The 15,673-nt window shown below is 45.0% G+C and overlaps 1 protein-coding gene across 1 annotated transcript in view; it reads left to right on the top strand.

The window, feature by feature from the left end:
• pnkp (polynucleotide kinase 3'-phosphatase) overlaps nucleotides 1-15,673 on the top strand; it is a 36,624-nt gene that overhangs the window by 12,080 nt on the left and 8,871 nt on the right. Inside the window, exons 4-10 of the mRNA XM_034167887.1 lie at nucleotides 1,862-2,155; nucleotides 9,472-9,551; nucleotides 11,018-11,075; nucleotides 11,182-11,289; nucleotides 11,377-11,448; nucleotides 14,158-14,206; nucleotides 14,526-14,596. Of these exons, the coding sequence (XP_034023778.1) occupies nucleotides 1,862-2,155; nucleotides 9,472-9,551; nucleotides 11,018-11,075; nucleotides 11,182-11,289; nucleotides 11,377-11,448; nucleotides 14,158-14,206; nucleotides 14,526-14,596 (732 nt within the window). The remainder of the gene's footprint in view (nucleotides 1-1,861; nucleotides 2,156-9,471; nucleotides 9,552-11,017; nucleotides 11,076-11,181; nucleotides 11,290-11,376; nucleotides 11,449-14,157; nucleotides 14,207-14,525; nucleotides 14,597-15,673) is intronic.

Genomic DNA, 15,673 nt, shown 5'->3' with positions numbered 1-15,673 from the left:
ATTAGGAGAGGAGATGTGGTCATTACTGACGATCAATGCGGTTTTCCAATGCAGCCATTCTTCCCGAGATGGTATCCAACGCGCGGTTAACACCCGCCTACTGAGCTGACACTGCCCTTCCAATCGAATCAATCATGTGGGGTAGCCTGGATGGGCCAATTATTGCCGCTTCCACTTTCTTAATTTTCCGGTAAACCAGCGTTATGCCCGCTCCACACAGCAGGAACCCGGTCACCACCGTGCCAAATATATACACATCTTCGACGTCCTCCACAGACAGCGTGTAAAGGCACATGACCTGCCATTTCCTCCAACTGTCCGTCACGTAACCCATCACATGTGTCCCGGCAGGACAGGTCGGGTCCTCCGCTCCCGAGTGTCTTGTAGAAAAAATAGTGTCAATTGCGTTCAGAGACCACTTTAACAGATCCATTTTTGCTGTTTCCAGAAGAGCAAAGCTGGCAGCCTCACAGACAACACGCCACAGAAGCAGGAAAGATAAGGAGGGAGGGAGAAGAGAAAAATTTGCGCAATATCTCTAAAATTAGAAAGGTCTTAGAGTGATGCTGAAAAACTAATTCATGCATTATTTCCTCTATGCTGGACTATTGTAATTCATTATTATCAGGTTGTCCTAAAAGTTCCCTGAAAAGCCTTCAGTTAATTCAAAATGCTGCAGCTAGAGTACTGACGGGGACTAGAAGGAGAGAGCATATTTCACCCATATTGGCCTCTCTTCATTGGCTTGTTAATTCTAGAATAGAATTTAAAATTCTTCTTCTTACTTATAAGGTTTTGAATAATCAGGTCCCATCTTATCTTAGGGACCTCTTAGTACCATATCACCCCAATAGAGCGCTTCGCTCTCAGACTGCAGGCTTACTTGTAGTTCCTAGGGTTTTTAAGAGTAGAATGGGAGGCAGAGCCTTCAGCTTTCAGGCGCCTCTCCTGTGGAACCAGCTCCCAATTCGGATCAGGGAGACAGACACCCTCTCTACTTTTAAGATTAGGCTTAAAACTTTCCTTTTTGCTAAAGCTTATAGTTAGGGCTGGGTCATGTGACCCTGAACCATCCCTTAGTTATGCTGCTATAGACTTAGACTGCTGGGGAGTTCCCATGATGCACTGAGTGTTTCTTTCTCTTTTTGCTCTGTATGCACCATTTAATCATCATTTAATCAGCATTTAATCATTAGTGATTGATCTCTGCTGTCTTCCACAGCATGTCTTGTTCCTGATTCTCTCCCCTCAGCCCCAACCAGTCCCAGCAGAAGACTGCCCCTCCCTGAGCCTGGTTCTGCTGGAGGTTTCTTCCTGTTAGAAGGGCGTTTTTCCTTCCCACTGTCGTCAAGTGCTTGCTCATTTTGACCGTTGGGGTTTTTCTGTAATTATTGTATGGCTTTTGCCTTACAATATAAAGTGCCTTGGGGCAGCTGTTGTGATTTGGTGCTATATAAATAAAATTGATTTGATTTGTCTGTCTTCCAGGTAAACCAAGTGCCCAAAAGCAATGACAAATTGTGCATAGCAGAGATAACCAATGTTCTGTGAAAAATATCTTTAAAAGAATTCAGAAAATGAAAATGTAAAAAAAAAAAAAAAACAAACAAAAAAAAAAACTGGCGTTTATTCAAGTGCATGAACTAAATACATACTCCTGACATTTGATCACATCTAATTCAGCTTATGAAAAGCCACTTCTAACAAGATTTTGACCTTGATATTTTTTTTCCAAGGTACAAATTTGTGGAATTGAAAACTAGTGTTGGCGGAGGATTGCACTCTATGGGCACGGTGCTCTAGTTATCATTACTATAAATCCCAAATTGCTAGACAAAATTTGTACTTCTCTGTTATTCAGTCATCCAAGCGGCCGTACAGCGGAGAGACAAAACCCCCTGAGGTGAAGCGCCAAAGGAGGTTTAAGAAATCCCCAGATGGCGAGAAGAAGAGCGAGGAGGATGAGGATGAGCGAATGGCAGAGGAAAAGCTGAAGCAGCTGCAGGAGATGGTAGAGAAGGCTACGGCGGAGGGAAGTGGCAGCATCCAACCAGCATCAGCTTCGTCATCGTCACAGGCTTGTCAGAAGAGCAGCTGGCAGCAGACAGGCTCCCTGATGTTTTACACTGCTGCTGGTGTTAAAGCAAGTGAAAAGGTAGGTACATTCATGCAGCATGGTCTGCTGCTTTTCTGTCTACTTTGCATTTGTAATTTGCTCTTTTCAAAAGCAATTTACTTGTTCATTTCTTTTTAACTGGCGTTTCACAGTATAGTAATTGTTATGTACATTTCTGTTTAAAGGTATACTCGTAGCTGTCATGTTTGAAGACTCCGTCCCACCTGAGTTAGGAACCATAGTTTCAGCAACATTAAACAAATATCATTAAAGATGCTTTTTATGGCATTTTAAACATTATTATAGCAGCCAGTAACTATTTTCTGTGTAATGACTTTGTGGCTTACTGGCATCAAGGTGTGCACATTTAGGGCCCTGTCACACCTTGACGAGTTAGCCAATGTATGCCGACGTATCAGAAATGTGCAGAATATGCTGAATACATCGAATACTTTAATGCAGCTGTCACACCATAACAATTTAGCCAGCAATGTTGTGTGGGCCGCCAGAAGAGGATGTACTGCTGGCCCACCACCAAAGGGCGCCCTGCCTGAAGTGCGGGCTTCAGGCACGAGAGGGCGCTGCCGTCACGGACACAGCCGGGAGTGACAGCTGTCACTTATTAATTCCTGACAGCTGTCACACATTCTTCATCATCGCACTCCATAAAGACCAGACATCATCTCCACCTCATCGCCGAGATATCATACTTCATTGGAGGTAATATCCTCAGCCTTTGTGGAAATATTGAGAATCTGTTTATTGTGAGTGTTTGCAGGAGTTACGGTCCTTTTGTGGAGGCTGTGCAATACGGCACTCTTTTTCCTCTGAGGACGCGCTGCAAGTATTGAGTGAGAGGTGGAGGTGGCATTCCCACCGCTGTTGTTACTGGGTGTACACACACCCACACTTGACTGTCTTTGTTCTTCGCCAGCAGTACCAGATCCGACAGTCGGGGACGGTGATCACCTAAGAATTCGGGACTTGGCGGCTCCAGTATTCACCAGGTTCTGTGGGGGCGGAAATCGTGTGGTTCCGGCTCTTCTCAGGACAGACGTCTTCTATCCTCGAGCCTGCCCACACGTCACCTTTGTAATTTGACTGTAATTATATTCTGAGATTGTCTGTATGTTCGTTGTGCACGTTTCACAACATTAAATTGTTACCTTTTGGCTCATCTATTGACCGTTTATTTGCGCCCCCTGTTGTGGGTCCGTGTCACTACACTTTCACAACAGGATATCTCGGCCAGCGTCATGGACTCCGAGGGGCGTCACCCGACTGTTGAACGACCAATGGGAGAGCAGGGAGCGCAGGCGTCTGCAGGAGGCGTGATTGGTGAGCTACAGCACATTCTCACCGCCTTTACGGCTCGGTTGGATCAAATGACCGAGCAAAACATCCTCCTGAACCGCAGGGTGGAGGCTGTCTCCGCACAGATGGCGGCGAGCGCTCAGGGCGCTGCTGCAGCTCGTCCTCCTGTCGACCCTGTGCAGGATATAAACGTTCCAGTGGTGGTTCAACAACCCCTCCCACCATCCCCTGAAGCATACATAAGCCCTCCTGAGCCATACGGAGGTTGTGTGGAGACGTGCGCGGACTTCCTCATGCAATGTTCGCTCGTCTTCGCACAACGTCCCGTCATGTACGCGTCAGATGCTAGTAAAATAGCTTATGTGATTGCTCTGCTTCGGGGTAAAGCACGCGCCTGGGCTACTGCGCTCTGGGAACAGAACTCACGGTTGTTATCAGCATACATCTGGGTTTGTGGGGGAGTTCAGAACAGTGTTTGATTCACCCTAACAGAGGAGAGACGCTTCAACCGTGCTGCTGTCAATGAGACGGGACGCGAGAGCGCAGCCGCTTATGCAGTCAACTTCCGCATCGTGGCTGCGAGGTCGGCTGGAATAACGTTGCGCTCCGCGCCGCCTTCATAAACGGACTGTCGTTGGTTCTGAAGGAGCAGCTGGTAGCTAAGGAGGAACCACGGGATTTAGATGGCTTATCGATCTCGTTCTACGGTTTTAGACAATCGGTTGGAGAACGCCGTCGGGAGCGAGGCGAAGGACGTGACCGGATACACGCCGCCCCTCTCCCTTCCGGGTTCGAAAAGGCGCCGCCCTCCCACGCTCCACAGCCACAGCGCTCCGTGGGGTAACAGCTCCCCCTGCTGACGTTGTTATGGAAACGCACAGGGTCCAAATGAGGAGGCTGATCCGCGGGGAGTGTTTCTCTGCAGCTCAAAGGAGCACATACAGAAAAACTGCCCCAAACGGCCAAAACGACAACACTCGCCCTTAGAGACTGGCTAAGGGGGGGTCAAAACATTCACTTGAGACACACACAGATTGCCCACACGACTCCCAGTCACAATCCTGAGCGGGGATTTAACCCTTCAAGCCCCAGCACTGGTGGACACAGGGTCAGAAGGGAATCTGCTAGACAGCAGATGGGCAAGGGAGGTAGGGCTCCCTCTGGTGGCGCTTGCCTTCGCCATTACAGGTTCGGGCACTAGATGGCACCCTCCTCCCTTTACTCACACACAAGACACAACCAGTAACTCTGGTGGTGTCTGGAAACCTCGGGAGGAGATTGAGTTTTTTGTAACTCCTTCTACCTCCCGCGTGATTTTGGGATTCCGTGGATGTTGAAGCACAATCCCCGGATTGATTGGCCATCTGGGGTGGGTGGTCAGGGAGCGAAACCTGCCATCGGGTGTGTTTAGGATCCTCGGTTCCCCCCGGTTTACAGGCTAAGGAGGAGGTCAAAGTCCCTCCCAATCTGACGGCAGTGCCGGTTGAGTACCACGATCTTGCTGACGTCTTCAGCAAGGATCTGGCACTCACCCTTCCCCCGCACCGTCCGTACGATTGTGCCATTGATTTGGTTCCAGGCGCTGTGTTCCCGTCCAGCAGGCTGTACAACCTCTCACGACCTGAGCGCGAATCAATGGAGACCTACATCCGGGACTCATTAGCTGCCGGGCTGATCCGGAACTCCACCTCCCCGATGGGGGCAGGTTTCTTTTTTGTGGGCAAGAAAGATGGCGGACTCCGTCCATGCATTGATTACAGGGGGCTGAATGAGATTACGGTTCACAATCGATACCCGTTGCCATTGTTGGATTCCGTGTTCACCCCCCTGCATGGAGCCAAAATCTTTACTAAGCTGGATCTTAGAAATGCGTATCACCTGGTTCGGATCCGGAAGGGAGACGAATGGAAGACGGCATTTAACACCCCCTTAGGTCACTTTGAGTACCTGGTCATGCCGTTCGGCCTCACCAACGCCCCCGCGATGTTCCAAGCCTTGGTTAACGATGTCTTGCGGGACTTCCTGCACCGATTCGTCTTCGTATATCTGGACGATATTCTCATCTTTTCTCCGGATCCTGAGACCCATGTCCAGCATGTACGTCAGTCCTGCAGCGGTTATTAGAGACCGACTGTTTTGTGAAGGGCGAGAAGTGCGAGTTTCACCGCACGTCTTTGTCCTTCCTGGGGTTTATCATCTCCTCTAACTCCGTCACCCCTGATCCGGCCAAGGTTGCGGCGGTGAGAGATTGGCCCCAACCAACAAGCTGTAGGAAGCTGCAACAGTTCCTCGGCTTCGCTAATTTCTATAGGAGTTCATTAAGGCCTACAGTCAGGTAGTTAGCCTCCTGACAGCCCTGACCTCTCCAAAACTCCCCTTCACCTGGTCGGATCGGTGCGAAGCCGCGTTCAAGGAGTTGAAACGACGGTTCTCTACTGCGCCAGTTTTGGTGCAGCCCGACCCTAGCCGCCAGTTCGTGGTTGAAGTGGACGCCTCAGACTCAGGGATAGGAGCCGTGCTGTCCCAGAGCGGAGAGACTGATAAGGTTCTTCACCCGTGTGCCTACTTTTCACGCAGGTTGACCCCGGCTGAACGGAACTATGACGTCGGCAATCGAGAACTCCTTGCGGTGAAAGAGGCTCTTGAGGAGTGGAGACACCTGTTGGAGGGAGCGTCTGTGCCGTTCACGGTTTTCACTGACCATCGGAACCTGGAGTATATCAGGACCGCCAAGCGGCTGAACCCCAGGCAAGCCCGCTGGTCACTGTTCTTCGGGCGTTTTGACTTCCGGATCACCTATCGCCCCGGGACCAAGAACCAGAGGTCGGATGCCTTGTCCCGGGTACACGAAGAGGAGGTCAAAACTGCACTGTCGGATCCACCGGAGCCCATCCTGCCGGAGTTCACTATCGTGGCCACCCTCACCTGGGACGTGGAGAAGATCGTCCGGGAGGCCCTGGCACGGAGCCCGGACCCAGGTACAGGTCCGAAGAACCGTTTATACGTCCCACCAGAGGCCAGAGCTGCAGTCTTGGACTTCTGTCACGGTTCCAAGCTCTCCTGTCATCCAGGGGTACGAAGGACCGTGGCAGTTGTCCGGCAGCGCTTCTGGTGGGCGTCTATGGAAGCTGACGTCCGGGAGTATATCCAGGCCTGCACCACCTGTGCCAGGGGCAAGGCTGACCACAGGAAGGCCCAAGGACTACTCCAACCGCTTCCTGTGCCTCATCGCCCCTGGTCCCACATCGGCCTGGATTTCGTCACGGGCCTCCCGCCGTCCCAGGGCAACACCACCATCTTCACGATAGTGGACCGATTCTCCAAGGCGGCCCACTTCGTGGCCCTCCCGAAGCTCCCAACAGCCCAGGAGACAGCAGACCTCCTGGTCCACCATGTTGTCCGTCTGCATGGGATACCCACCGACATCGTCTCAGATCGTGGTCCCCAGTTCTCCTCACACGTCTGGAGGAGCTTCTGCAGGGAACTGGGGGCCACCGTGAGCCTCTCGTCCGGGTACCATCCACAGACGAACGGACAGGCAGAGCGGGCCAACCAGGAACTGGAACAGACCCTCCGCTGCGTCACATCCGCGCACCCGACGGCCTGGAGTAACCATCTGGCCTGGATCGAGTATGCGCATAACAGCCAGGTGTCTTCCGCCACCGGCCTCTCCCCATTTGAGGTGTGTTTGGGGTATCAGCCCCCGTTGTTCCCCGTGGTGGAGGGAGAGGTCGGTGTGCCCTCGGTCCAGGCCCACCTGCGGAAGTGCCGTCGAGTGTGGCGCTCCGCCCGTTCTGCCTTGTTGAAGGCCCGGACGAGGGCGAAGACCCATGCAGACCGCCGGCGATCCCCGGCCCCTGCTTACCAGCCCGGGCAGGAGGTATGGCTGTCCACGAAGGACATCCCCCTCCAAGTGGACTCCCCCAAGTTGAAGGACCGGTACATTGGACCTTTCAAGATCCTCAAAATCCTCAGTCCTGCCGCAGTGAAGCTCCGACTCCCAGCTTCACTGCGGATCCACCCGGTTTTTCATGTGTCCAGACTCAAGCCTCACCACACGTCACCCCTCTGTGCTCCCGGTCCGGCGCCGCCTCCTGCCCGGATCATTGACGGGGAGCCGGCTTGGACAGTGCGCCGGCTCCTGGACGTCCGTCGAATGGGCCGGGGGTTCCAGTATTTGGTGGACTGGGAAGGGTATGGACCCGAAGAATGCTCCTGGGTGAAGAGGACCTTCATCCTGGACCCGGCCCTCCTGGCCGATTTCTACCGCAGACACCCGGACAAGCCTGGTCGGGCGCCAGGAGGCGCCCATTGAGGGGGGGGTCCTGTTGTGTGGGCCGCCAGAAGAGGATGTACTGCTGGCCCACCACCAAAGGGCGCCCTGCCTGAAGTGCGGGCTTCAGGCACGAGAGGGCGCTGCCGCCACGGACACAGCCGGGAGTGACAGCTGTCACTCATTAATTCCTGACAGCTGTCACACATTCTTCATCATCACACTCCATAAAGACCAGACGTCATCTCCACCTCATCGCCGAGATATCGTACTTCATTGGAGGTAATATCCTCAGCCTTTGTGGAAATATTGAGAATCTGTTTATTGTGAGTGTTTGCAGGAGTTCCGGTCCTTTTGTGGAGGCTGTACAATACGGCACTCTTTTTCCTCTGAGGACGCGCTGCAAGTATTGAGTGAGAGGTGGAGGTGGCATTCCCACCGCTGTTGTTACTGGGTGTACACACACCCACACTTGACTGTCTTTGTTCTTTGCCAGCAGTACCAGATCCGACAGTCGGGGACGGTGATCACCTGGGAATTCATGACTTGGCGGCTCCAGTATTCACCAGGTTCTGTGGGGGCGGAAATCGTGTGGTTCCGGCTCTTCTCAGGACAGACGTCTTCTATCCTCGAGCCTGCCCGCACGTCACCTTTGTAATTTGACTGTAATTATATTCTGAGATTGTCTGTATGTTCGTTGTGCACGTTTCACAACATTAAATTGTTACCTTTTGGCTCATCTATTGACCGTTCATTTGCGCCCCCTGTTGTGGGTCCATGTCACTACACTTTCACAACAAGCAAATGCTGACAGCCCCATTTTCACTGAGCTGTCCGGGTTGGTACTGCATGGTATGGTGCGGGTCGGAGTAGTTAAGTCTGGGTTTGCAGAACACTTTTGTTTGGCAGGTGGTGCACGTAAATATTGGCAAATACATCATTGAGTGTGCGTACGCTGTCACGCGGCCTCGGCCCCTCCACACGGAAGCAAAACAGAGTAATTTAGCATTTTAAAATTTTATTTTATTTTTGTCTTGGTGAATCATGGGATTTATTTTCATTGCGTGCAGAATGCTGAAGAATTGACTGATGTCTGTGTTTGCTGATGTGACTGAATGAGGCGGTGTGACTCTCAACTTTTAAAATAAGTTAATTGTCTTGTTGTGGAACAAAATTCCACCGGTGCACTGGTTCAGGCTGAAAACACAGAGGGACATGTTTTAAAACACTACATTTCTTCAGCCATGACAAGGAACTAAAGTGTTTTCAGACATCATTTTCCAAATCAGGACGCTTTGTGTGGATAAGTTTTTGTCAGGCTGTGACAATCAGTGGACAGCATCAATGGATGTATTTCGACTTATGAGTAACTTACAAAAAAACGTGTGTCAACAATCGCTTAACTTACGGACAACTTATGGTCCATGTATGCGAGACGTATGAGACATACACTGGCATACATCGAGAATACTGTGCATGCCCAAAATGTTTCGACGTGCTCCCCACAACGTATATCAGTGTGCTTCAACATGCTCTTAACTTGTACGAAACCTACGTAAGACGTACTCCTACATATGCCAGTGTTTTTAATATGCTCAGTATGCACTGGCTAAATTGTCAAGGTGTGACAGGGGTGTTAGTGATTTTTCTTTTGTTTTCGGATGGTATGTGCTAAAAAGTTGTCTTGTAACCATATGCAAATGTTATTAACTACTTGTGCAGCTCATGTCTGAATGTTTGGATATGATCAGCTTTTCTTCTCCTTCAGATCGCTGGATTTGATATAGATGGCTGCATCATCACCACTAAATCGGGTAAAGTCTTTCCCACTGGACCAGATGATTGGAGGTATGACTGCATGTCTTAACTTTTTATTTCTCTGCAGTTAAATCAGTTATACATGCTTGTCTGTCAGTTTTCAGTTGACACTAATAATCTTTATGGATGAATTGTTTCAAAAAATATATACCAAAGAGTAATGAAGAATACTTTTTACAAATTTTTTACAGTTTGTCAGAGCTTAAGATTGGACTTCAAAAGTCTTGTTTTGTTGAAGTTCCAAAGATATTTTATTCACAGTGATGGATAACAGAGAAATGCAACTAAAATTTCTAAATTTAGTCTTTTTAATCTGTCAGGGTCTCTTTATGTCATCCTGTACTAGTCATTTATAAGTGGTGGAAGTAACAAGAATAAAATGATTAAAAATAAAACAATTGAAAATGCAAGTGAATTGAAAAATGTAGTGATAAATTAAATTGAGTGATTTGATTAATTTGAAGATATTTTGATTAAAACACTTGTAGTATGATGAAAACAGCCTTGTCTTCAGTTCATCATTCGCAAGACACAATGGCTGTTTGTCATTTCAGGAAATTGTCCTCAAACATGGGAGGAAGAAAAATAGATGCAAACTTTAAAAACAATGGAGCTGTTAAAAATGGATATAAAATGGAGTGACACTGTGTGTTACTCATCTTTCACAATACCCAGTTGACATCAGTTGTTTACAGCAAGCAAGATTTATATCCACAGTGTCAATCAAAAGCCACTCCCACCGAGTAAATGATTGAGTTTTTGTCTCTCGGTTTGTGTCCTGACCTGCTGCTGAGCTATTATTTTGTCAAGGTGTTGGAAAGTCAAGAGTGGGTAATGAAAGAATTCATCCTACACAAACTGTAAAATATTTTATATTTCCCTTTTTACAGTGCATATTTCTTTTTATTACATTATTACATTTTTATTACATTGCTTGTTATATTGTTCTTACCAGCATGCTTATTTTATGTTATTTCATTTTTCCCCCCACTTATATATATATATATGTGTATATATATATATATATATATATATATATATGTGTATATATATATATATATATGTATATATATGTGTATATATGGGCATCCAGTGTGGGCAGCAAAGTAAGAATTTCATTGCACAGGGAAACATGTTTCTTTACTGTGCATATGACAATAAAAGTTTGAATCTCTTTGACTCTCTACTCTCACACAGATGGCCACAAACACAATGCAACTCACCACAACCACATCACACAACTCCACACAGTTGCCAGCACTTGCTGGGATGTGGCTAGAGTTTTGGTCATGTTCAAAACACTCGTGGCTCAATTTCATTTGACGCCCTTTACATGCCACTAACTCTCCACACACATACAACGCACACGCCACCTATGAGCAGCTGGAAAGCACAAGGTTGTTCAGAAACTCCAAATCTAAGAAAAAATGTTAAAAATGGGTTCCTTTAATATTAGTTCTTTCCATTCCTCACAGATGTCTCTTTGTGTTTAACAGGATCCTCTACCCTGAGATTCAGCCCAAACTGGCCAGCTTGCTTACAAAAGGATATAAGGTGAAGAGTAACATTCTGCAGCTACAGATATTTATGGATCATTAGAAAATGTAAACCTGTGAATTGCTGGTCCATAATGCACATTATTTACATTCTCTTTGTGCAGGTGGTGTTTTTTACGAACCAACTAGGAATTGCTAAAGGTAAACTGAGACCAGAGGTCTTCAAGTCAAAAGTGGAAGACATTCTGAGTACAATACAGCTACCTGTGCAGGTCTGTCATGTTGAGGTTTTTCCACTTTGTGATCTTTTTGTTAATGTCACCGACATTTCAGGGTTTGTCTCCTTGTGTCTGTCTCAGGTGTTTGTAGCAACTGGTCCTGGTATCTATAGGAAGCCCGTAATGGGAATGTGGAATTACTTGTGTGAGAAGGTTAGTGTTTGTTAGGCTACTGGCGTGCCCGTGTTTTATAATGACCGCACCTCCTGTGCAGTGTTTTCACAGAGACAGGCATAACAAAGTACACACAAATTAAACTAGCTGAGTCATGGGAATCTCTCTGTTAGCATTCAACACAGCGTTGTGTTTTAGGGCTGCAATAAATGATCACTATCTTTAGTAGGGGTGGGACTCTTTAGGCACCTCACGATTTGATTCTATTTCAATTCAGAGAGCTGCGATTTGAATATAAAACAGTTACCTTGATCCATCTTTTTTTCTGCACATTATTTCTTTTTTCTCACTGCCTGAGACTAGTCAAATCAAAATCAAATCAAAATATTTTTAATGAAAATGTTTTTAATGATCAAGAATGACTCTATTTTCAAAACATTCTTTAACAGCTCAGCCAACCTGTGTGGCTTTTATTCATTAATTCTGAATCATAAAACCCAGGGGGACTGTTGCCCCTGTCCCACCTCTCACAACTGCCTGTGTCAGTGTGAGTTCAGACTGACACTTGTTTGGATTATTACCACTCCAACAAAAAAGGTCAGACTCATCTGCAGCTTTTTTCTACCTTTATTTTTACTTCATTGCAGCACATGCACACTGGCTGTGCTGCACTAATGCACTTTGTACTTGTCAGAATAATTTAAACAAGAACTCATGTTGTGTTAATGATGAGACTTTGTGGCGCTGCTGACTTGTTGACACTCTAATCTGCAGAAAACATGGCATGCATATCTCATCTCGTGCACACATTTTCCTTTTGATTATACTTTTGGTTCAGCAGCTCAAACTGCGAGCATGTGCACTCCACCAGAAACATGGCAAATAATTTATTTGATTTGTTTTTTAACCTGTTTTGAAACGACAGACTGAGTCTGCATTCAGCAAAGCAGTCAGCTGAACTTGTCACCTGCTGAAAGAGGGTGAAGATATTTTCTTTCTTTTCTTTGTTTTTTAGATTTTGAAGTTAAAAACTGTGTTCAGATGGACCCAGAACTTGTCTCCAGATGTTTTTTTTTTTTTTTTTGGTGTGTCGCATATCAATCAATCAATCAATTTTTTTATATAGCGCCAAATCACAACAAACAGTTGCCCCAAGATATAGTTCAAAAACATGGGATTTTTCTGTTTTCTAACGCACGCAGCATGGACCCTGCAGCTGCACCAAGCTTCATTTCCTCCCATTTTTACAAAGAGAGACACTGTAAAAGAAGCCATGTGGCAAATGCAATTCAAAAAAATGAATTGAGTAAAATTAGAAATGTATGTTTAAATAAGGAATGTGAAAAGTGCTCGTTAACGGTGGCCAGCAGCCGAGTTCCTTTCCAAGGTCTTTTTATTAAACGCTCATGTAATATACAATACAAATTATGTAAAAAATTACCCTTTTTTTTATTTTCTTCCCATGAACATTTAACAATAAATAATAGAAACCAGCAGCCAGCTGCTAAACAAAATATAACAAAGAAACTGAGTTCCAAACCCTATAATTAACAGTTATAAAATCAATTATAGACATTTGTGAATCAATTCAGAATCATCTTTGTCCACATCGCCATACATTAAGAATCAATTTATTTTCGCCTCCAAGCACCCACCAATAATCGATTTAATCTGTTGATTATTTTTGCAATTATTTCCTGTGTAAAATTTTAGGAAAATACACAGAAGTGCTGAAGGTATTTAAATTACTTGTTTCATTAAACAGCCAAAAATCGAATTCTGTTTGGTTTGTTAGAACCACTCAGACCAGTTTATCTCATTAGCCATATTAAGATCATTTGATAGCTCCTCATTGGTTGAGATACTTATAAAACCACTTCAGCAACATCAAAAAAGTAGTTAAACATTCTCTCTCGTTTTCTTTTTCTTTTTTTTTTTGAGTAGAATATTTTCATTTATCCATATTAAAGTTTCAATTTAAGACATTTTAGCACTGGTTTGGAGCTTTTTAGAATTATTACAAAATTAAGCTTCTCGTTTAAACCATTTTAAAATGTGTTTGAAGAGGTTTAAAGTCAGCTTAAAGTAGTTGACATCTTAAAGCCCACATAATTTATCCTGTCATACTATTCCGGTCACAACCTGTCTGTGTCTTTGGAAAAGACATTTCATCTGAATTGCCCCAGTCCACCTACCTGTGTATTACCTGTGCTTCACGTCCTATGTAGAGAACTCCTTTTTTGTTTCTTTGCAAATAAAACATCCTGTTGGCCACTAGATGGCAAAGTGGTGAGAAAGATTGAATCAGTAAGGCTGGTGCTAGTGCCATGAGCAGATAGTGACACCACACCTTGAGGCATCTCAGAGGTAGGCTATATATAGAAATAGATATATGGTTTGTTAGTACTACTACTAAGCCTTCGTTTGCGTCTTCTGCAAATACAGTATTTTAAAACATATTAAAATGGGTTTAAAACATGTTACAATATCTGTCCTTGATGTACAACCCTGTAACATGAATTTAAAACCAGTAAATTCAGATGGGGGAATTTATTGGTTTAAAAAGGGGTCTTAAATTTAAAAGGTGTCTCTTTTTTTTAATTACTTAAATGGTCAATTACCTTAACAGTTTTAAATTATCAACAATCAGCTAATTGTTTCAGGTTTCATTTGTATTGTTGCCTTTGCCTGAAGCTGTTTTTGACTTTAAACTGTCTTTGATGGTTTAAATGTTTGTTTTGTCTGCAGGCTAATGAAGGCGTGGCTGTTGACAAGACACAGAGTGTCTATGTGGGAGGTGAGTGAGCTTTTAGGTGTAATAGTGTGTCCACGATGATCAACAGGCCATTCATAGCCATAGAACATTGTCAGGTGTCCTGTCTGTCTGCAGCCACATAAATGCACTTACACATTTTTTTCTCTGTGACAACACAACTGTCCAGAAAGATCTGGAAAGAAGGTGCAAGGTGCCAGAATATATATCAAATTACCATGTTTTATGTTTGTTTTTTGTGTCTTTTTTTGTTACTTTGCACATGTGGTTGATAAACTAAACAAAAAAAAAAAACATATAAACCCATTATTCCCATAGTTTCTAACTCAACCTCTGTGTCCAGATGCAGCAGGTCGACCAGAAAACTGGGCTCCTGGAAGGAAGAAGAAGGATTTCTCCTGCAGTGACCGACTGGTAGACTTAACATGTTTATTTACATATTTTATACCATGGTCAGTGAGAATTCTATGTCTAACTGACGTGCATTAAATTTTGGGTATATGCACTCATAGTTCGGCGAGTTAAGTCACTGTAATATCACTCTGCTCTGGTCGTCACCATAGAAATGTGCAAATCAGTTGGTGCAGATCAGCTGTGTTTTGACAGTTGAATGACAGAAATGGAATAAAACATGGATTTCCAAGTGAATTTTAATATTTTTTGGTCAAAATAAAACATTTGAAGAATGGGAAGAAGAGGAGAGCAAACGAGAAGAACAGCAAAAGCAACGGCATAAAGATTTAACATTGGACGAACTGGACAAGATTGAAGACGGGAAAGAAGAAGAGAACACGAAAAAAGTTAACTTAAATATTTGTGTGTTAGCTCACTGTGTGGGACATGGTATAAGCGGATTAAACAACTCAAAGCCGGGCATTATACGGTTTGAATGCACTTTGCGGAGTAACAATCAGTTAGTTTAGGATATTCTTTTCACCTTCTTTTTTTTTTTATGATTGGGATTGCCACAGCAGATCAGATATGGATCTGCATGGTGATTTGCTGCATCTTTTATACCATGTGCCATTCCTGATACAACTCCACAATACATGAAAAATGGACACAGGTGGACTTGAACCAGGAACCTTATGTTTTAGAAATAAATGCACTGACCACATAGCCACAGAATCAGTTTAGTTTTCCAAAACAAAACTAAAGTTATAATCTTAAATTTGCATAGATTTCCTTAATAGCTCACCAAGGTTCAGAAGTGTCTGTGTTTAGCTGCTCGGTCAGTTCAGGTGACTGCTTTGAGTGTAGGACCTTTTGACCATGGATGTTTCAAATTGGAATATTCCGTCCAGAATTATGACATAATTGGGATGTTTTGGTCAGAAATGATTACTTTCACATTGTTCACGAGCTCTAATCCTTTGTTTTAATGGAGACGGAAGTGCACTTTAACCTAAATATTGAAAAATGGAAATAAGAAATATTACTTGGAGGTTTTAGTGTATTTGAATGTTTATTCCTAATAAGAGACTAATATGT

The sequence above is a fragment of the Thalassophryne amazonica genome, chromosome 4 (genome assembly GCF_902500255.1).
Source record: "Thalassophryne amazonica chromosome 4, fThaAma1.1, whole genome shotgun sequence".
Classification (NCBI taxonomy): domain Eukaryota; kingdom Metazoa; phylum Chordata; class Actinopteri; order Batrachoidiformes; family Batrachoididae; genus Thalassophryne; species Thalassophryne amazonica.
The sequence above is the reverse complement of the archived record's forward strand: the minus strand, read 5'-3'. Positions and strand labels throughout refer to the sequence as shown.